Source organism: Balaenoptera acutorostrata, chromosome 1, assembly GCF_949987535.1.
Source record: "Balaenoptera acutorostrata chromosome 1, mBalAcu1.1, whole genome shotgun sequence".
NCBI lineage: Eukaryota > Metazoa > Chordata > Mammalia > Artiodactyla > Balaenopteridae > Balaenoptera > Balaenoptera acutorostrata.
The window spans coordinates 197,053,212-197,074,552 of NC_080064.1; the positions used below are offsets into that span (position 1 = coordinate 197,053,212).

Here is a 21,341-nt window from a genome sequence, read left to right on the forward strand (position 1 = left end):
TGAACATCATAGGTCAACCCAGCCCTCCTTAAACATGCTCAGAAGACTTGTATTAGCCTAGAGTTGGGCAAAATTATCTAACAGAAAGCCTATTTTATCATAAAGTGTTGAGTATCTCCTGTAAGTGATTGAATACTGTACCGAAAGTGAAAAGCAGATGGTTGTCTGGTACAGAATGGTTCTCAGTGTGTCGGTGATGGCATGATGGCGGGCTGTCCGGGAGCTGGGGCTGCACTGCCCAGCACTAGCCTGGGAAAGATCAAAATTCAAAATTCCAGGTACAGTTTGTACTCAATGTGCATCACCTTCGCACCATTGTAGAGTCAAAAAAAAATCACAAGCCAAACCCTTGTAGAGCAGGGACCGTCTGTTTTCAGCAAGTAGCCAACCGTTCCAGGGCTTGGCTAAGGTGGGTGTGTGCATCAGTCGCTGGTAGTACTTCGGTTCCTCATGAATGAATGCCTGGGGGCCCGGCCACCCCTGCTCTTTCCCTGCCCCTGCTCGGGTAGGAGCTCTGTTCCACCTGCCACAGTGCTGGCTCAGCAACCTCGGGTGTCTCTTGCGTAATCTCAGCAGATCATTTACAACGTGGTAAGAGCCATGGATATTCCTAGAGCATTTCTTTCCCTCCACCACGTGCTCTGGGCCTCCACCCTGCCCCTCTCCGCCCTACCGCTTTATCGTCCAGCGGTGTTGGTGTTGTTTGGTGCCGGGGCCAGTGGGGAACACGGCCGGTCGTCGGCAAGCAGGATGGGGGCAGGAGGTGCTGTGGACCCACTGAGGCCCTGGACCCCCCTCTTTCTCTCCTGGCCTCAGGAGGGCGAGATGGCCCCCTGGGGCTTTGACAACCAGACCAAGCACTGCCTGCAGCATCTGGGGAAGCACTACCAGTTCCAGATCCGAGACCTGCGGCCGGAGGATGCTGGCATTTACCGGGTCAGGGTGCAGGATGCCGCAGTCTCCTCCACGGAGCTGGAGGCCAGCGGTGAGTGGTCGGCCCTGCCGAAGTCTGAGTGGGGGGTCCCATTCCGGTTCCCTTGCGGGGGGTAGGTGAACGTGACACGGCCCCCCTCTCAGCTGGGGAGAGGAACGTGTACCCAAATGGTTAAATTATGATGATCCCTTTTCAAAATCTTGGTCCGAGGTCTGTGTCCTCCTGGTGCTGGGCTGGGCTCCACTGAGGGTCCCAGACGTAGGGCACCTGGCCCTCGCCTCGCTCGCAGGCTGTCCATAGCGTCCACTCACTCTCAGATCAGATCTGCCCAATTCTACGGCCTCCTCTCTGACGCGGGTCCTCCCCTCCCACGACCCCCCAGCAAGAATCTCCACCAGGTCGGCACACTCCTGCCCTGGGCAGACCCCTCCCCTCCCTGCCTCCCATGCCCACACCCCACCGGGACTGTCCCTTCCCCCCTCATCAAGCTCTGTCCCTTCCCACTGCCAGCCCCCCTACCCCTGGCCCAGCACCTGACAGCTCAAGGGACGTTGGAGGGAGGAGAGGCTTGGGGCAGGCAGGTAAGTCATAGAGAACGAGGCTAAGTCAAGGTTGAAGAAGAAGGAGGGGGTAGACCTCCAGCTGGCCTGGCGTGGTGGACGGGGAAGGGGGCAGGGCTCTGGGGTCAGCCAGACCAGGCTGTGAATTCCGTCTGGACCACGTCTTAGCTGGGCAAGCCATACAACTTGTAAAGCTTCAGTGTTCTCACCTGCAAAAGGGAAATAATAACGCCTGCCTTGGAGGTGGTCACGAGGATTATCAGATGGCAGGCATAAAGCTCTGTGCCCAGCCTGTTGGTTCCCTTTCTGTACCTACTTGCCCCCAGACAGAGCGGTCAGATTTAGAATTCCAGAATTCCAGAGCCCGAGTCTGACTGTTCACAACCTAATTATAACTCCTCACTTTATGTGGGGAAACTGATACCTGGGGTAAGGAGTGACCTGTCCAAGGTGACAGGGAGCTGTGGCTAAGCTGGCCTGAGCCGGGCTCGCTGAGCTCCCAGCCCCCGGCGTCGGGTCACACTGTGTCCTGCTCCCCGGCAGCCGTCCTGCCCCGGGTGGTGGTCCCGCTGGCTGGTGCCCGCTGTGAGGAGCAGGGCGATGCGGTCCTCGAGGGCACTGTCTCTGGCCCCTGCCCCAGCGCCACCTGGCGTTTCCGGCCCCGGCCGCTCCGGCGGAGTGACAGATACGAGGTGCTCGTGTCCACTGATGGGCTGACCCACCAGCTTCTGGTGAGAAGGGCCTGTTTCTCAGACATGGGCCTCTACTCCCTCGGCGCCAAGCTCCACACCTCCAGCGCCTGGCTGGTGGTTGAAGGTGAGTGGGCCCCCCACCCAGTCTTTCCCCGCCTCTGCCGCGGTGGCGAGACCTCAGGGCCCAGGAGGGCGGGAGGAAGGCCCCTTAGATCTCTTCCTGATGCCCGCGGTGCAGGCCCTTCACGGCCAGCCCAGCCCTCCTAGTGGCATCTGCTCCATTGGGCACAGATCCAAGATGGCCCTAAGGTCCTGGACAGGGCTTGGGACAGTGGCCCAGGTCCACTATGGATGAGGAGCCCCTGGGTCAGGCCAAAGAACACCCTTAGACACCCCTAGGGTTCTGGGTTCAAGGTGATCCTAGGAAACTGTAAATTGGACATTTGTAAGGCAGGCAGTAGGGCAAGTAGATTTTTTTAAAAACCAGCCACCTGCTCATGGCAAATGGCTTTTGACTTCTGTATTTTCTCTAAAACTCCTCATGAACCACCTAGCAAACTGGGGTGGCCTCGGACACAGGACTGGGGGAGGTGATGATGGGATTTATCCACCAATGAGCTGCCACATTCTGGCTTCCTCTGGAGAAGGTCGGCTTGTTTCCCTGCTGGGGAAACTGAGGGTCAGGCAAAGCCGCTGGGGTCCAAGAGGCGCCTTGGCCTGAGTTCACAGGTCTTTTCTCTTGTCTTTCTCTGGGGGCGTGACCTCTCACCAAAGCTGGGAAGGATAAAAGCCTTCTGACCGCGAGCACTGACCACCAGCAGCAGGTACAACGAGCCCAGAGCCCAGAAGATTCCAGGAGCATCCGTGATGACGGGGGGAGACTCAGAGAGCAGGACCCTACAGGGAGCTCCCTCCAGGGGGCCGGGCTGGCTTCTGGGCTCACAGCCGGCCCAGACAGAGGTGGCCTGGGTGGGCCCGGCTACACTTTGATGGGGGACGTGGAGGCGGCCGACTCAGCCTGGGGCCCCAGACCGGCAAGAAAGGGCTTTCTGGAAGAAGGGGGCAGAGTCACTCCTCTTGGTGAAAATCAGCTCCATGGAGAGGGACGCAGGGACAGGAGCCTTCCAGGGGGCTTAGGGGAGGGCCTAGAATCAGGGCTGGGCCTCGAAGGGGACCAACAGCAAGGTCGTAGCCGCAACAGCGAGGGGGACGGATGCTCTGGGACGGCAGGAGGCAGGAAGGCTGGGTCCCGGCGTCCTCAGGCTGGAGGGCTGGGGCACAGTGGGGCAGGGAAGGGGCATGGAGAGGACCCCAGGAGTTGGCTGCCCAGGCTCAGCCAGGAACAGCCCTGGGACGCTCAGCTGGGGCCTGGGACCAGAGAGCGGGCCCCGCAGGGATCCCACGCTGGTCATGTGGGGTGTCGGTCAGAAGGGGAGGGGATGGAGATTTTGCAGGGGCAGAGCCTGGATGAGGTGGGGGGAGAGGCTGGTCTGAGTGGGGAAAGGGGGAGAGGAGCAGCAGGGGCAGCGCAGGGCAGCGGGACCGGCCTGGGGGACACCAGGGGCCGCCGCAGGGTGGGAGCTCCGGGGGCCCTGGAGCCTTCCAGAGGAAGAGGTTGTAGCTCCATGGCAGGCAGGGGCCCTGAGTCCTGGGGCTCTCGGAAAGGTAGTGGTGCTGCCCATGGGGACTGGAGGTGCTCCTTGGGGTCAAGGGAGTCTCCAGAACAGACCTCTGAATGCAAGGACTTCCAGGAGACACCAATATCTGGTGGCGGGAACATCCCCCTGGGGCATGGGGGCCCTGAAGCCAAAGCTGGGTCTTCACTGCAGGAGGCAGGTGATGGAGGCCCACGGGGGTCTGGGGATGGGGGAAGGGGCTACAAAACTAGCCCTGGAGGCCCAGGGGGTCCCGGGGGCTGGGAAAGGGGCCCACAGGGGCTCAGGGGAAGGGAGGGCCCGGAGACGGCGGGGACCTTCGGCGAGGCAGAGGATGGCTCCAGCAGCCCCCAGGATTCCCGAGCCTGGACAGCCGGGCAGAGGGGAACAGCGGAGGCGGGCAGAATAGGGTCTGAGGGCCCAGGCCCTTGGAATGACACACGGTCCAGCCCCAGCAAATCCGGGGCCCACTGTGGGCCCGGAGCGCTGGGGTCTGGTAGGAGGCAAGGGGGTGAGGGGGGCGCCCAGGTGGCTGGGCTGATGGGGTCTGGTCGGGGCGTGGATGGCAGAAGCCACAGGCTAAGAGGTCCTTCAGGCCCTGGTGGGACACTGGGAGACACGGATGGGTTCAGAGGTGCAGGGACCATGGGGTCTGAGCCAGATTTCTGGGATGGTCCGTGGAGCTCCAGGGAGAAAGGACCCAGAGGTGAGATGGGCCACGGGGATGGCGTGGGAGGCTCAGGGGCGACGGAGTCTAGATTTGGTGATGGCTTCGGGGACCCCAGGGGAGCAGGCCTTGAATACGGCGCTGGTTACAGTGATGGCTCAGGGAGGCCGGGAGCCGTGGGGTCTGGTCGTGCTGGTGGCCGAGTCGCCTCTGGGGCCCTTGGGGGAACAGAGTCTGAGGAAGGGGGTGGTGACAGGCACGGCTCAGAGGTGCCCGGGGGGATGTGGTCTGGAAACAGAGATGGTTGTGGTCCTGCCGGAAGGGGGTCTGAGGGACTTGCTCGTCCCAAGGGTGGCTTGGGCGGCCCTGACGGAGGGCCCGTGGGTGATGCCGGGACGTGTGCAGAGGCCGGGGGGGCATCCAGAGGCTGGGGGGATACTGGCCCTGCAGGAAGGCATCATCCTGATGGCGGTCTGGGGAGTCCGGGGACAGCGGGGTCTGTGGGGCGAGGTGGCCTCAGGGCCTCGGCCGCAGTGGAGACTGTTGGGGAGGGACACACAGGGGCAGAACCAGGGGGCTCGGGGAGAATAGGGCCTTGGGGTCAGACTGGGGCTTACGGGGGCTTCAGAGCCCCAGGGGCTCTGGGGGCTTCTGGAGAAGGAGGCCATGAAGATGGCTCTGGGGCTTCAGGGTCTCTGAGGGCAGCGGGCAAAGTGCGAGATGCGGATGGGGCCAGGGGCCTTGGCGCTGGGACCTCTGGAGACGGAGCCGGTTATGGGGATGCTATCTGGGGCCCCCAGGCACCAGCTCCTCACGCGGGGGTGGCCTCTGAGAGCCCGGGGGCTGATGAGTCTGGTAAAGTGCTGGGCTTTGGGGATGGATCAGGAGCAGCAGGGCCTCTGCCCACCGGCAGCATATCAGTTTACGGAGGGGGGTCGAGGGGTCTTGAGCCTGGGGCGATGGAGCCAAGGGCTGAGGCAGGCTTTAGAGATGGTTCAGGAGGCCTTGGAGGGATTGGTTCAGGAGGCCTTGGAGGGATTGGTTCAGGAGGCCTTGGAGGGATTGGTTCAGGAGGCCTTGGAGGGATTGGTTCAGGGGCTAAGGCTGGTTATAGGGGCGATTTAGGGGGTTCTGGAGGAACTGGTTCAGGGGGTGAGGCAGGTTACAGGGACGGTTTGAGGGATACTAAGGGAATGGAGTCAGGGAGTGAGGCAGGGTGTAGGGGAGCCGCAGGAGGATCTGGGGAGATGCGGCCAGGGGCTGAGACGGGCTGCGGAGACGGTGCAGGGAGGTTTGGAGGGACAGGCTCCCCAGCTGGAGTGGGAGGTGAGGGTGGACCCGGAGGCCAGGAAGCCACGGCACATGGGTCAGTATACTGGGCAGCCTCAGAGGGGTCTTACGGTGGCACAGGTCCCAAGGATGGTCCGGAGAGGGGCAGAGGGACGGGGCTCGTGGGAGGGGCAGGTGCTGGGCTGGGCTCCGGGATGGCTGCGAGGCCTGGCACCGCAGACGGTACAGCACACAGGGACAGGCCCAGGGGCCCAGGGCTGCTGCGGATTCACGGAGGCCCTCAGATGCTTTCAGATGGGCAGGGCTCCAGGAGTGGTTTGGGGGGCTCTGGACCCCCAGGCACCCCTGAGGCATGGGGGGCTGTTGGCTCGGATGGAAAGTCAGGCATCAGAGGGTGGCAAGGTAGCTCTGGGCTCCCAGGGTCCCCTGGGCACAGAGGGGCTCCCATTGGGGAGGGAGGGTCTGCAGGCCACGCAGCGGGTGTGAGGGCTTCTGGGATTCCTGACGGTCGGGGGGCAGCGCAGGATGAGACCTGGGCAGGGACAGCTGCTTGGGAATCCGGACATGACCAGGCCTTCTGGGAAGCAGGTCCAGGGGCAGCAGACAGGGGTCCAGCGGCTGGCCAGGGGGCGTTGGCACCTCAGGGTTCCGGGGCTGCACAGCTGGGTGGCGGGAGGATGGGGGCAGGGTTGGGGGGCTCAGCAGGTACAGGCCAGGGTCTGGACAGCAGCCGGATGCCCGGGGAAAGGGGCAGATCCATGTCAGGGTCTGCCGGTGGGCGCGGAAAAAGCCATGCTTGGGGCCCAGGCTGGGAAGGCCAGGGATCTGGCCAAGACAACACAGGTGCCAGGGACCGGTCCCCAGGCTCCAGGGCTTCAAGCTCCCTGCAGGAGGAAGATGCCACTTTCGGGGGGACCCATGAAGGGCCACAAGCCTCGTGGGGCGGGGACAGGGCTCCAGGCAGAGAGGAGGCCGGTGGGGGGCAAAGCCCAGGGTTCCTGGATGGCAAAGCTTCAGGTCTTGGAAGGAGCAGGGCTAGCGGCCCAGGGGACTCAGGTGTCCCGGGTAAGGGGACTTCTGCTGGGAGGGAGAATGGCTCCACCCAAAGGCCTGGGGATTCGGGACGTCAGGGAGCCTGGGAGGGCCTACATGGTCCCTTCGGCAGAAAAGACTCTGGAGACAGGTCACAGGGGACCCAGGGGCCTGGCTCTCAGCGGGGCACAGGACAGAGGGGAGGAAGGGGCTTCCTGAGGGAGCAGGAGTCCCCGGAGGCTAAGGATGGTAGGGCCCGACGTCCAGGGGCCCTAAAGGAGTCTGGCAGGTCAGAAAGGAGGCTCGGCCCGTACAGGAACAGGACTCAGACGTGGTCCAGGGTCGAGGTGGGAGCAGCACAGAGATGGGGAGCAGACAAGGCCAGAGACCTGGGGGAACCGCCTGGAGGCGAGGACGGGCGGTGCCCAGGGAAGCCCCCCAGCCGTCCTGGCAGCAGGAAAGCCAGCAAAGAGGGCGGGTCAGATGTCCACGGCCAGAGGACGGACGCCACCCGGAGTCCCGGATCCAGACACAAGCCTGGCGCGGGCGGTTTCTCCGAGGAGGCCCGAGGTAAGTGCCTCTCAGCTGTCCTGGCTCCTGGCTCCACCCCTGGACACTGGGGTGACTGGGCCGTTCCCAGACCCAGGAGTCTGTTGCTATCAGCGACCCCCATTTCCAGGGATCTCTTCCCAATTCAGGAGGCAAACTCTTCCTCCTTGTGTGGGTGGGATGCGGGCTGCACGGGGCTCGGAGCCCTCCTGGTATCTGTCTTGACGCCCTGTGTCCAAAGCACTGGACTTGTTGAACTAACTCGCTGTGGGTCCCCCAGACGTCACCCTGTGTGACTCAAGGGCCCCTCATCTCCCTGGCCCCCCAGATCCCCTGCACTAGCCTGGGCCCTGCGGAGAAAACCGGACGGTCTGGCCTCGCTGGCAGGACATGTGGCCTCCCGGGGCACTGGCCTTGCTGGCAGGACGTGTGGCCTCCCGGGGTACTGGCCTCACTGGCAGGACGTGTGGCCTCCCGGGGCACTGGCCTCGCTGGCAGGACGTGTGGCCTCCCGGGGCACTGGCCTTGCTGGCAGGGCGTGTGGCCTCCCGGGGTACCGTGGGAGGCTGGGCGGCAGGGGGATCCTGGGCGCCCGTCCTCCACACTCCCCCGTGCCTCTCCAGGCCCTACAGGCCACTTCTCCCAGGGCCTGGCTGACCTGGAGGTGCAGCGCGGGGAGGATGCTGTGCTCTCCTGCACCCTCACCAGCGACCTGGGACCCGGAGCCTGGTTTAAGGATGGGGTCAAGGTACCTCCCTCCACCCCCTCCTTACCAACCGGTTTGCGGGGAGGGATGAGTGAAGCAGAGAGGAGTAGAAAGATTTTTCACTCTTCCTTGTACCAACACGCCGACTCTGCGAGAAGTTTAAAGGACCGACAACTTGGTGCGCGTGAAATAAAACCGGGTTTTTTAAGTGGGCGTGTCTCCCACTCACCCCTCCCTGTACACGCCCCTGGCCCTCCCTCCACATCCAAACTGCTTTCCTGCCCCAGCACCTCTGGAAGTCTGCCTGTCCTTCAAGGCCGGTACGGGGGGGGGCGGGGGGGGGGGGCGCCTCCTCGGCCCAGCCAGACGGGCTCTCGGCTCCCTGAACAGCCCTCGACCCTTTAGCTGTCATCTCAGCAGCGGGTAGCCAAGGGCTCTGGAGCAGGGCCTTGGCGTCCACTGGACCGGGCTGACCCCAGTGCGGCCGTTCACCGCGGACGTGGCCTCTGCTTTCCTCGCCTGTAAAATGGGCTAACAGTGGTGCCCACTTCACAGGTCGTGGAGTTAATGAGACACTGAAGGGGGTGACTGGTTCCAGCCGAGCGCACGATGAGCGTTCGGTTCATTCCCGCAGTTGCCTTAGGAAAGGCCCTGGCCCGCGGTGGGAGGAGCTGGACGGGGCGGTGACCGGTCCTCTGTGGCCTCGTTCCCAGCTCAGCGCCCAGGACGGAGTCGCCTTCGAGCAGGACGGGCTGGCGCACAGGGTCCTCATTGCCCACGCGGAGGGGACCCAGGCCGGGAGGTACAGCTTTGTAGCCGGCGACCAGCAGAGTGAGGCCACGCTGACTGTCCACGGTGAGGCCCGGCCCTGCCCTTTCCCGCCAGGCGGGCTCTTGGCCGGCGACACACGCCACTGCTGAACGCCTGGACGTGTCGCCAGCCTGCAGCCCGTGTCGAGTCTCACCCTCGGTCGAGGGGATGGCTTTAAAAAGCAACCCACATGCTCCCCATTCCCGTCAGCACGTCCTCAGAGAGGTCCGGCCCCGTCTGTCCTGCTGCAGATGAAGCCCCTGGGTCCCACCTGCCCGTCCTCACGAGGCGGGGAGGGGGCTCTGTCTCTGGGCCCTTCCTTCCCCGCCCCCAGGTGCCCGGTGCCCACCGTCTTTCACTCCTCGTGCCCTGTCCTCTCCCCAGACCCCCCGGTCATCGCTCCCGACGTGACAGCAAAGCTGAGGGAGCCGCTGGTGGTCAAGGCGGGGAAGCCAGTGACCATGAAGGTCCGCTTCCAGAGCTGCCTCCCGGTCCAGGCCACCTGGAGCAAGGACGGGGCCGAGGTGGCCGGCGACAACGGCACAGGAGCCCAGGTGGCGGTGGGGGACAGCTTCACGCGGCTGTGCCTCCCCAGCGCCAGCAAGAAGGACCGCGGCCGGTACAGCGTGACCCTGAGGAGCAAGGGCGGCTCCGTGCAGGCCGAGCTCACCCTGCGAGTCCTAGGTGCTAGCCTGTCCCCAGCCCTGTCCCCGGCCCCGCTGAGCGCTCCCTGGCAGCGGGGCAGGCCCTGTGTGTGTGTGTGGGGGGGTGTCCCTGGTATTAACCCTCACGTGCATGCTGTTTAAGATCCAAACCTACCCCTAGCTGTCCTCGCCCCTCCTCAGACTGGTTTGGAAGGAGCAGTTTAGACAAATAAAGGGCTGGGCTCCCACTGCGGGGAGACGGGACACGCGTCTCTGCAGCTGACACACCAGGCCCTAGGGGTGTCGCGGCGGTGGGTGATGGCCCCCAGACCTGAGTTGTGCCAGCGAGGTGGGACTGCCTGTGGCCCGAAGGCAGTGCCCATCTGGGCTCGGGGCCGGTGCATTCTGTGTCACCTTCCAGGGGGTGTGCATGTCGGGGGTGGAGACCAGGGACGCCGCGAGGTGACGCCCACCCAGGACTTCCAGCCCCGGGCAGGCTCGTCTGCTGATGAGGGGAGCCCAGCGCCCCTCCCCGGCGGCTCCTCTGACCCTCCTTCTCCTCCTGCTCCTCTCGGGGGTCCCCAGACAAGCCTCAGCCCCCACAGGGCCCCCTGGAGGTGCAGGACGGCCACGGGGCTGGCGTCTGCCTCCGCTGGCGGCCCCCAAGGGACGACGGGGGCCAGGCCCTGCAGCATTACGTGGTGGAGAGGCGGCAGGCTGGCCTCAGCACTTGGCTGAAGGTGGGCGAGCCCCCTGCGGACAGCACCACCTTCACAGATGCCCAGGCGGAGCAGGGCAAGAAGTACAGCTTCCGCGTGCGGGCCGTGACCGCGGAGGGGCCTGGGGAGGCCCTGGAGTCCGAGGAGGTGCTGGTGGCTCCCGAGGGTGAGAGGACAGCCTGGGGCCAGGCAGGGGACGTGCCGGGCTCCCCACTGTGCCCAGAGACCGGGGGCCACCAGCCAACACCCTGGGGGTCTCGAGGCCCTTCGAGAGCACTGTGAGAGCCTCACCCCAGCTTCTCTGGGACCCGGCGGCCAGATCAGCAAGCAGGATGTGCGGGGTCTTCTCCAGCTGTGGCTCTGGGGGACTGGGGGTGGACCGGCAGAGCCACTGTCTCAGGCCCCTGGGACGGACTGGCGTTGTCCTCCATCTGGAGCATCTCCCAGGGCCTCAGGGCTGAGGGGCCTCAGGGCTGGCTCTAGTCCCCGGGGCACAGTGCTTCCCTGTTTCCATCACTCTTGCCCCCAAACTTCAGGCTGGCTCAGGCCCCTGACACCCCAAAGAAGGGATAGCATGTGGCTGGCCCCAGATGCCCGCTCCTCCACCAGGACCCCCCGGGAGCTGGCGCCTCTCCCAGCCCCTGACTGACCAGCACCCTCTCTGCCCCCAGTTCTGCCCGGGCCCCCTCCCCCACCAGTCATCCTGTCGGCCTCCAGCCAAAGCATCACTCTGTCATGGACGGCACCTCGGGGCCCGGGCAGTGCCCACATCCTGGGCTACCTGATCGAGAAGCGCAAGAAGGGAAGGAACACCTGGGTGGCAGTGAACCAGCAGCCGGTGCCTGGTGAGCAGCCTGGGGGTGGTCTGCATCGTCCTGGCCTCCAGAGCCTCCCTGGACCCCCGGCCCGAGGTGCTGTGGCAGCCTCAAGCCAGGTCACTTTAGCGTGAGGGTCTCACTGGTGGTGGTTTACCTCCGGGGGCAGTTGGCAACATCCAGCAATTTGGGGCTGCCACACTGCAGGGGGAAGATGGGGGTGGCCTCTCGTGTGAAGGGGCTGAGACGCTGCTGCTCGTCCTTCGACACACAGGGCAGTGCCCTCCCCCCCAACCCGCCCCTTCCCCAAATGAAGAACTGGCCCAAAGTCTGGTTTAACAGAAGTCTCACGCGCCAGCAGCGCACGTTTCTCTCTAACGTGAGCTTTCTCATCCGTACGACGACGACAGGGAGAAGTGCTCCCGCCCCCTGAGTAGATTCCAAGAAACTGCTTTCTGAGCCCAGAACAAACTCAGAAAAGCCCAAGCCCAGGCTAGTAGGAGAAAGAGGGGTTCAGAGCTCCAGGCAGGCTGTGCTGGGTGCCAGGCTGTGCCCCCCGGAGCCTCGGCCTCCCGTCTCTGGAAAGAGGGCCATGGACCGAGGACACCTTCTGTACCTACACTGCTGAGTGGTTCTGTTTTATTTAAATAGGACAGCAGCTCTAAGGCAGAGGGAACCAGAGCCATGAAGGCACTTGCCCGAGACTTCCCAGCAAGTTAGTGGCAGAACCAGACAGGGATTCGGACCCTGAGACCCTGAGCAGCACGCTTCTCCCCTTGGAGAGGACGAGTCATAGCCGGCTGGGGGCTGGGGGGCAGGGAGGTGTAGGGCCAGGCTGGTCTCGTCCAGGCATCGCCCGGCCCCATCAGGCGGGACTCACGTGGGTGGGCTTCCCACAGAGAAGAAGTGGACGGTGCTGGACCTGAGGCAGGGCTGTCAGTACGAGTTCCGGGTCACAGCCGTGGCCCCCTCTGGCCCCGGGGAGCCTGGGCCCCCATCGGATGCCGTCTTTGCTCGGGACCCCATGAGTAAGCGGAGCGCCATCCCGGGAGAGGGTGGTGGCAGTGGCGTGAGCAGGCCGGGGCAGTCCCGAAGGAGACATCAGGATGGCTGGGGGATAAAGGCCGAAAGGCCCTGACGGCGAGGCAAAACTTAGGGGCCCCTGGAGGCTTACAGTCCTACACTGAGACCAGACAGGCCCAGGAGCCAGAGATGGGGATTGGGAGAGTCCTTCCCCAGGTCAGCCCACTCACCTCGTCCCATCCTGTAAGCATCCACTTCCCGCAGTGAGGGGGCATCAGCCCTGCAGGGAGGGGGTGGTCACAGGGGGGCCTCACCATCAGTTCTCCATCCAGCGAGCCTCTGCTCATCCTCACCTGCGGGGGGCTGGCATTGCGTCAGGAACCAGGTGCATCCTTGGGACACTTCCGGTCTAGAGCAGCATTACCTGTGGTCCACGTGTCCACGACAGGCAGCCTAGGACATTTCCAAGCCCTACAGAAGAGAAACCTGCCCTGCTTTGTTTGATCCAAATTTCCCAAATTCAAGCAGAGAATACCCTTTCCATGAAACACCTGTCAAAGCATCCCTCCACGGCCTGCAGCGGCTCTGTGCGCCTCTCCTGAGCTCTTACCCTCATGAGCCCGCTGGTGACAAGCCTTGGGGGAGCAGCACGTTCCTGGCCCTTGTGGATCGGCCAGGGGCGTCCTTCCGTGTCAGCCGGGGCCTGGGGAAGTGGCCGTGGGGCCTGGAGAGACACAGGGAGTCTGGGGGGCTGGGTGCCCAGGGATTGCCCCCAGGTGGTTCCCCAGGTTTGGAGGCCAGAGCCCTGGACCGCTGTGCAGTCTACAGAGCCCTTTACGTACCTCACACCTTTGTTCTGAAACCCTCGTGGGTGGGTGGGCCTGTGCTGTTATTGTTCCCATTTTACAGGTAAAGAGCACAAAGTATGGACTAAGTACTTGACTAGGAGCTTAATGCTCACAACAAAAAGATAATTCTAGTCTTCAGGGATGTTGGAACCTAAGGACTCATCGATGAAAACAGCAGATTGGGGGAATTACGGAAGGACAGTTAGGGGAAGGGGGTTGGCAGGTTGGCGAGTGGGTGGAAGGGGTCGGGGGAGGCTTCCTGGAGGAGGCGAGCTGGGATGGGTGGTGCAGACTGAGGAAGAGTCCGGGGTAGAGTAAGGGTTTGGGTCCAGGCAGGTGCTTTAGCGAAGCCTGGAGGCGGACCCCTAAATGAAAGCAATCCCCAGCCGCCCACGGAAAACCAGTGAGTGGGCACCGAGGGGCCTCCCTCAGGAGAGGTGACGCCGCTCCTGACAGCCCGTGGTGCCTGGGCAGGACCCCCCGGGCCCGTGAGGGATCTCCGGGTCACGGACACGTCGCACACCAGCATCACCCTGAGCTGGGCCCAACCGGACCCTCAGGACGGGGACGAAGCGCTGGGCTATGCGGTGGAGCTGGGCGACTCAGCCAGCCTGCAGTGGAGTCCGTGCCACGCAGGCACCGTGCCGGGCACTACCTACACGGTCAAGGGGCTGCGGCCTCGGGAGGGCTACGTCGTGCGGGTGACAGCCGTGAATGACGGGGGCCGAGGCCCGCCCACTGCCCTGGACACGGTGGTGCAAGCCATGCCCGTCAGTGGTGAGTCTACCTCCCTCCTCCAGTCCAGGCCCTTCCTGGGGAGGGCCTCTGAGCTGCACGCATGCGCTAGCTGAGCCGGGACCCCCACCCCCACCCCCACCCCCTCCCCAGCTTAGTGAAGTGTCACATATTGGGCGCCTAGTAAGAGCAGGGCACTGGGCTAGGCAGGCCCTTTCAGAAATGCATTTTCATTGTAACTCATGAAAATCCTACAAGGTCAATACTATCCCCAATTTACAGATAAGGAAACCGGAAACCGAGGTCAGGGGTACACTGCCCTGGGCCTTACCACTGGTATGCAACAGAGCCCGGGTGCAAGCCAGGTGACTGACCCCAAAGCCCAGGCTCGCTCCGGAATTCTTTGCTGCCTCCCCAGCGTGGCCTGAGAAGGCCGGCTGCCCCTCAGATCCCGAGTTCACGTCAATGCAGAAGATGCCCCCATCCCTGTTACCGGAAGGTGGGCTGTCTTTCCCCGGGGGCGTTAACTGCTGGAGCAGCTGACCTGTCTTTGGCCCAAGCTGACACTGGGTCACCCCAACAGACCCCAGCTGTCCTTGTGATGATAAGGGAGACATACAAAGAAAATCACCCTGAGTCTTTGGCCAGAACCCAGAGCCCATCCTGGCTCTGCCCCAAATCCCGGGCTCTGGGGCCACTTCCTGCCTCAGATGGGTAGTTGTTTCATCTGCAAAATACAAGAGTTGGGCTAGCTTCTCACCATCCCCCTCCGTTCCAGCCTGACCCTAAGGCTGCCCCTGACGGCTGCCCTTTCTCAGCCCCCATCCCACTCCCCCCTCCCCCAGCCCTGCGGCTCCCCCCAGGATTCCCCTCCAGCCCCCTCTCCAGTTCCTGCAGGGCCCCCTGTCCGATGTCCAATGGGGTTTCAGCATCACTGGGCTGGCCTAGCGTCTAGTCCCCCTGCAGCCCTGCCTGGTTGGTGCCCAGGGCTGGGGCCCAAAAGCAGAGGGAGGTGACAGCCACCCCGTGTGTTCCAGTCTGTCCCAAGTTCCTCATGGACGCCAGCACGAAGGACTTGCTGACGGTCAGAGCTGGGGACACGGTTCGTGTGCCTGTCCACTTTGAGGTGAGCACATCTACTGGGCTGCAGCAGGCAGTCTCAGCCCTGTGGGCCTCCTTTCTTCCCGGTTCCTCTTTGTCCCCTAGTCAGGGACCTGCGCTTGTGCTGGAAATCAGGCCGCATAGAGAAGGGGAGGGGAGGGGAGGGGAGGGGAGGGGAGGGGAGGGTCCTCCTGGCAGGGACAACCCTCCCCCGGAAGCTGGGTGGCCACTCTGCTCCTGTCCACGGCGCCCTCTGGTGGTAGCTTTCGGCACCGCACCTCTAAACCCGCACCCCCTCCCCCCACTTCTCCACCTCCTTAAGTCTGGGAAGGGTGCCTGCAGCGGGGTGATGCCCCTTGACTTCAGAATGTCTGTTGTGAGAGTACGCAGCCTGTGTTTGACTCAGGGCGACCTCAAGCAGCCCCACCTGTCTCTGTACGTGTAGTACAGCAGCCATTGTAGTTAGAAGCACAGGTGCCTGGATTCAAATTCTGACCTCATGGCTCACTAGCTGTTTGACTTTGGACACATATCTTAACCTCTCTGTGTTCCGATGTCCTCATCTGTCAAGAGAGGGTATTAATAGTAACTTATCTCAAAGGGTTGTTCTGAGGATTTAAGGAATTAATACTTGAAAGCACATAGATAGTCCTGGGCACATGGCAAGTACCCAGTATGTATTATTATTATTGTTGTTGTTGTTAAAATCATCATCATCTGCGTGGGAAGCTCATAGGTGGCCGAGTCAGACTCAAACCCAGATCTAACTCTAAATTACATGTTCTTAACTATTAGACCATGATAATGATGGCAAAATTATTTAAGACACGCCAAGTGTTTGCTCTGTGTTGGGCCCTGTTCGTATCGTTAACTTCTTGGGTCCCCAGACAAGCCTGTGAGGTAGGTCACTTTTAGCATCCCCAGGTGCCTCTGACGCTCAGAGCTGAGGGTCTCATGGGAGTTGGTGGTGCAGCCATCAGGCAGCTGGACTGGTCCTCCCACCCTGGTCAGGGTCAGGCCACCATACTCTCCCTCCTGGACTATTGCAGGGACCCCCAAGTCATACCCCCCCTTGGCACCCCAGCCTGGGCACCAGGGTGGTCAGCACTCCCCTCCCACGAGTCCTCCCCACTTCCACCCGCCCTCGCTCCCCCAGCCCCATGAATCCAGATCTAATTCCTGGTTAAACCTTACAACAGCAGTTCGTGGCTCACAGAGACACAGGTGAGACGCAGGTGTCTGTATGGGTGTGATGTGCAGGGCCCTTAACATGTTTGCAAACACCCCCTTTGCAGCCTCCTCTCCTTTCCCCCCACCCCTGCTCCCACCGTGGCTCTACCCGGATGCTCTTCTCAGGATGCTCTTCTCACACGTACACTTCAGCCCAGCTCAAAGCCATCGCTTCCACAAAACTCCCCTCTCACCTCTCCTTCCTCTGTGTCCCAGGCCGCCTCCATGCCGGACGTGACCTGGCTAAAGGGTGGCTTGCCCTTGCCTAAAAGAAGCGTGACCTCCGTCAAGGACGGCCTCACCCAGCTCCTGGTCCCCGCGGCCAGCCTCGCTGACAGCGGCCTCTACACTGTGGTGCTGAGGAGCCCGCGGGGGGAGGAGGCCACCTATAGCTTCCGCCTCAGGGTGGCAGGTGAGGCAGGCCCGGGCTGGGGCTGGACACGGCTGGGCCGCTCCCCAGTGCCTGGTCACAGGTCTCCGGGATTCCACCCGCCTGGGTGTGCCCGTGACCACACCCTGACCCTTGTTATGCCCCCAACGGGAGAAAGGAGGAGGGGCCGGGGAGGGGGTGGGTATCACTGTCCTTCTCTGGGGGCGGGGGGGGGGGAGGTTGGGGACAGTTGAGCACAGACCTCCCCGGACCTCTGTTGTCCCTCGTTTCGGGTCAGTGAGCGGTGACAGTCACCACCATCACATCACTCCAAAGAGCGGTGGCAAGAACTGTCTGTGGTCCTCCCCTGGGATAAAGGTGGTCTCCCCCAGCCCCAGCCCCGGAGGGGTTTCTGAAACACAGAAATGATGCACAACTAACAGTGGGAGCTCTGTAACTTGGCCTCATGGAAGCCCCCATTCTGTTCCTGTGTCATTTTACTTACAAGACAAAGTGAATTAAAATGAGTCTTTTTGGAGGTTTCCCACCCTCTAGCAGGAACTGCAGAACTGGCCCAGTTCTCTCTGGCTCCAGCCCCATGCCTGGCGAGACCGTGTCTCCAGGGCCCTGGAAGAAGTGGGGACCACAGGCGGGACTTGGGGACCTGGAAAGACTCGGGGCCCTGGGCAGGGCCAGGTGGAGCACTTCCGGCTCCAGCCTGACCCCTCTGTCCCCGCAGCGCGCCCACGGGCCCCGGGGCCCATCCTCCTGCGGGAGGGCGCGCTGGGCTCGGTGATCGTCGAGTGGGTGCCGTCCCCGGACGAGGCCGATGGGAGGGCCGCCCCGCTGCACTACACGGTGCTGACGCGCTCCTCCGCGCACGCGCCCTGGCGCCCCGCGGCCGAGCGCCTGCACACCTGCCGCTTCACCCTGGTGGACGCCCTCCCGGGCTACAAGTACCACTTCCGCGTGGTGGCCAAGAACGAGCTGGGCGCCAGCGAGCCCTCGGACACGCGCCACCCCTGGGTCGTCCCGCGGCAGCCGCCAGGTGAGCTCCGCGCGGAGAGCGGCGGGGATGGAGGCTGGGAGGGCGGGGACAGCGGAGAGCGGCTGGGAGGGCGGGGACAGCCGCCGGCCCATCGCTCTTCCCACCTCCCGTCCCGCCCACCGGCCCCCGTGTCCTCCGCGTCTTCGATTCAGGGTGGGTCCCGCTTCTTCCGCGGGGAGAGCGCGAGGAGCCGGGGCTGTCTGCGGGTCCTGGGTGGCCTCTCAAGTCAGTGGCAGGCGAAAAGGTAGACAGAGACCAGTGCTTCTCCGAAAACAGAGTCTTTTACAGTCAAATAGATGCGAAACTTCAAAGCAGTTGCCAGAAAAAGCAGGCCATAAATCAGATGCTCGTTTTCTCACTTTCACGAGTTTCTAAAGTAGAAAAATGTCTGAAAGTTTCCACACCAAAATGCTAGCTGCGGTCATCGGTAGGTAATTGGTTGTGCTTGGTTTTGATTCCTTCTCCTTTTGATTTCTTGTATGTTCCAATTTGTCTACACTGAGTGTGTGTTAGCTTGTAGTACAGAAAAAAAAAAGTCCAAAAATTATTTTAAGAAAAGGATAAAGAATGAGTAGAGCAGCCTTGGGGCCAAGTTTGCAGGTGAGACATGGCAGGAAGGTCCAGGCGGTGCCCGAGTTCACCAGGAGCTTGGGACTCGCCGCAGCCCTTCTCTCTTTCTGACCCTCCTCGCTCGCCTGCCGGTTTCCACCGCAGACAGGGACACGGTGAAGGCGCCCAGCTACCAGGAGCCGCACCTGAGCCAGAAGCCCCGCTTCCTGGTGGGCCTGCGGCCCCGCACGCTGCCCCTGGGCTGTGAGTGCTGTATGACCTGCGCCGTGCAGGGCTGGCCGCTGCCCCGCGTCACCTGGTTCAAGAACGACCAGAGCCTGGCGGGCGACCCCGCCGTGTACAGCACCGACCTGCTGGGCGTGTGCTCCCTGGTCATCCCCAGCGTCTCGGCCGAGGACGGTGGCACGTACAAGGCGGTGGCCGAGAACACACTGGGCCAGGCGGTCAGCACCGCCACCCTCATCGTCGTGGGTGAGGCGCTACCCGACAGGGGGGTGAGCTGGCGGGGAGGGGGGAGGGGGGGAGGGGGGAGGAGAGCCAGAGACGCAGCTCCCGTCCGCCTTCAGGGAGTCCTCACGGGCCCGTCCCCTTCTAGAGGGGTGGGCTGGAGTCAGGACAGCGCGGCTCTCCGCCTGGCTCTCCATGAACTCTGTTATTTAACCTCTATCTCCGGCTCTCCTGGGGCCTTGCTTTGCCCATCGCAGTGGGCTAGATCACTGGTGAGCAGCTCTTGGCTTTGAGGGGCTACGTGCCACCCACCTAAGCTTCCCAGAATGGCCTTGCGACCCATTTTGAATGAGAGAGAAAGAGGCTTGTTCTGAGTTGCACCTTCATAAATATGTCCAGAGAGGGACACCTAGTGCCCCAAGGCCACCCTAGTTCTCTCATGGGTATTCCCTTTTTCAGTAAAGCAAATAATGTGTGTTAATAAGAAAACTAGCATCTTTTTTTTTTTTTGTTAGAGTACATTTCTTTTATGTTTTTAATTTTTATTTTATATTGTGTTAGTCCCCAAGAGCATCTTATATTTTGAATAGTTAAAAAAAAGAAGTAACTCCTAAACATTTTTAATTAATTGGGATTGACGTTTGTGCAGCAATGGCCCTTTCAACCCAGGAAAGGAACCTTTCAAAGTGCCCAGCTCGTGTGCGCACCTATCGTTTGGGGGAGGTTACGGTAACCCAAGGGGCCAGGGAAGAACTTTGCCCAAAGTTGGAGAGCACGTGATGGCTGTGGATCTGAACCCACACGCCCGTGGCAGAGCCCCCAGGCCTGACCCCCTGCGGTGTCACGTTGACCTTCAGGATGACGAGCCGGGATCCTGGTCCTCTGTGTCTTGCAGAATCTAGCTCTGAGCCCTGACACCCCCTGGGATGGCCCAGCCCGGCCCCACAGCCTTGGGATGAAGGCAGATCCTCGAAGGTTCATTCCTCACACTGCACTGGCCTGGGGAGGCAGTCCCAGAGGACGGACGATGCTGGCAGTGCCCAGAGCCCCAGGGAGAGGGGAGTGAGGGGGCAAGAAGGGGGCATTCAGCCTCCCAGGCCCAAGCTAAGTCACGGAACAGGATGGCAGCGAGCCTCCTGCTTGGGCGAGCAGAGGGGACTGGGTGTGTCTGCAGGATGGAGGCCAGATCCCTCGGGGGGAGGGCAGGACAGGCTGGGCCTGAGTGACCACAGTGAGGGGAGAGCACGGGGGTCCGAGGACCTGGGCGGGAGCCGGGGCTGGAGGGCGTGTGTGTGTGTGTGCTGGGACAGCTGCTCTCTGTATGTTGTTTCTTTATTAAAGCATTGGCTAACACTGGCAAACCATCTGCAAGTGAATTTGGGGTCTGCACGCTGCGGGGAGGGTTCCCAGTGCAGAGCCTCTGTGCCAGGCTCCAGCGGGGGGGTGGGCTTCTGGCTGGAGGGAAGAGCTGGGTCAGAACTGGGCTCTTCTGCATCCCGGGGCTGCGCAGTCAGTTCCAAGGGTGGGAAAGCTAGGAACGTTCCGAGGGTCTGTGTGGTGGAGAGACCGCCCCCACCGCACCCCACCCCACCCCCGCCCCGCCTGAGCCCTAGCCCGTGTCTCCTGCACGCCCCTGTCTGGCCAAATCCTGCTCAGAGCCGGAGGCTTCCCTGGGTGGAGTCTGGGCTGGGAAATAGCACTCCTGGGCGGGCTCTGTGGGCCCCAGCTGGCCCCTCCACAGTCCCATTGCCCCGTGTCACAGACAGGACGGGATGCTGTGCGACCCACCACCTCCACCCAAAGCTCTGGTCCTCCTTCACCTTCCAGGCCTGGCCCCTGAGCCTCCTAGGCTCCCGGGAAGTAATATGTATCAAACACTTTAACATGTATAAATCTCTTGATGATGCAGTAATTTCATGTCACTGCATGTATTGTTATGAGGGCAAAATAGGGACATTTTCCGAAAAACAGAAATGGAGTTTACCACCAATAAACTCTGAATGATTTCCATTTTATACTTCAGACAGAAGAAAAGTGATTTCTAGAGATAAGTTCTGAGATGCAAGAAAAAATGATCAGCAAAGATATTTTAAAATATTTGGGTAAACAAAAAAGTGCTGGCTGCAAATAATAGTAATAATATCTACTAGGATAGACTAAAATATTGGACAAAAATTAGGTGTAATTTAGGAGAAGAGTGATCAGAGGTAAAATATGCTAGAATATTATTATTCTGAAACTTTTGCACCTATTAACAATAACTAGAGTTAAGCCTAAACTAATAGATTCTGAGTGTATAGCTTCCAAACAAAATATGGAATGAGAAAGATAACTGCAATCAATCAAAAAGAGGGCAAGTAAGGAGGAGAGGAAAAAGAGGAGGGGGAGGAGGGGGGCAAAGGAGAGGGGACGTGAGAGGAGGGGGAGGGGAGAGGAGGGGGAGGGGAGGAGGAGGAGGGAAGAGAAACAGAACTCCTGGGACAAATATGAATAAATAGAAAATATATCAGTAATCACAATAAATGCAAGTTAGATTCTCCAGTTAAAAAATCACCAGACTAGATTTTAAAGAACTAGCTGTATCCTGTTTACTAAGACACACTTAAACACAGGACCCAGAAAGGTGGAAAGGAAGAATGAAAAAGATATTTCCAGTAAATACTAGCTAAAAACTAAAACAAAAACAAAACCCCCGATATAACTACATTATATGTAGCACATAAATAATTTTTAAAGCGAATGCCATTACTAGACATAAAAGGAGTCACTGCAAAAGGTTAAAATGTTTACATCACCAGGAAAATATAACAATTCTGAACTGGCATGGACCTAAAAATAGAGCCCCCAAATATAGATAAAAATATAGCCACAAAACATCTAAAGCAGAAATGGACAG

The 21,341-nt window shown here is 61.2% G+C and overlaps 1 protein-coding gene across 6 annotated transcripts; it reads left to right on the top strand.

Annotated features, from left to right (window-relative positions):
- Positions 1-643: 643 nt before the first annotated feature.
- Positions 644-19,806, top strand: IGFN1 (immunoglobulin like and fibronectin type III domain containing 1). 6 transcript variants are annotated; one of them, XM_057544502.1, is made up of 15 exons: positions 649-985; positions 2,038-2,310; positions 2,961-7,400; positions 8,003-8,127; positions 8,799-8,940; positions 9,280-9,579; positions 10,125-10,424; positions 10,930-11,103; positions 11,973-12,101; positions 13,401-13,721; positions 14,717-14,805; positions 16,227-16,422; positions 17,120-17,428; positions 18,143-18,469; positions 19,341-19,806. In XM_057544502.1, the coding sequence occupies exons 1-15, from the start codon at positions 751-753 to the stop codon at positions 19,358-19,360; spliced, it is 7,380 nt and encodes a 2,459-aa protein (XP_057400485.1). In that variant the 5' UTR covers positions 649-750; the 3' UTR covers positions 19,361-19,806. The 6 variants fall into 6 exon arrangements, 3 of the variants coding, with proteins under 3 accessions (XP_057400494.1, XP_057400485.1, XP_057400488.1); XM_057544505.1 differs by having other exon boundaries at positions 13,419-13,721; XR_009007761.1 differs by lacking the exons at positions 16,227-16,422; positions 17,120-17,428; positions 18,143-18,469; positions 19,341-19,806 and having other exon boundaries at positions 644-985; positions 11,978-12,101.
- The last annotated feature ends 1,535 nt before the right edge of the window (positions 19,807-21,341 follow it).

What these genes read in the sequence shown, in the direction of transcription:
- IGFN1 (XM_057544502.1), top strand. Translation starts at nt 751, where the DNA reads ATGGGGGCAGGAGGTGCTGTGGACCCACTGAGGCCCTGGACCCCCCTC. An exon ending in CTTTGCTCGGGACCCCATGA is followed by an intron (nt 12,102 to 13,400) that starts GTAAGCGGAGCG and finishes CGCTCCTGACAG; the next exon opens with CCCGTGGTGCCTGGGCAGGA. An exon ending in GCAAGCCATGCCCGTCAGTG is followed by an intron (nt 13,722 to 14,716) that starts GTGAGTCTACCT and finishes CGTGTGTTCCAG; the next exon opens with TCTGTCCCAAGTTCCTCATG.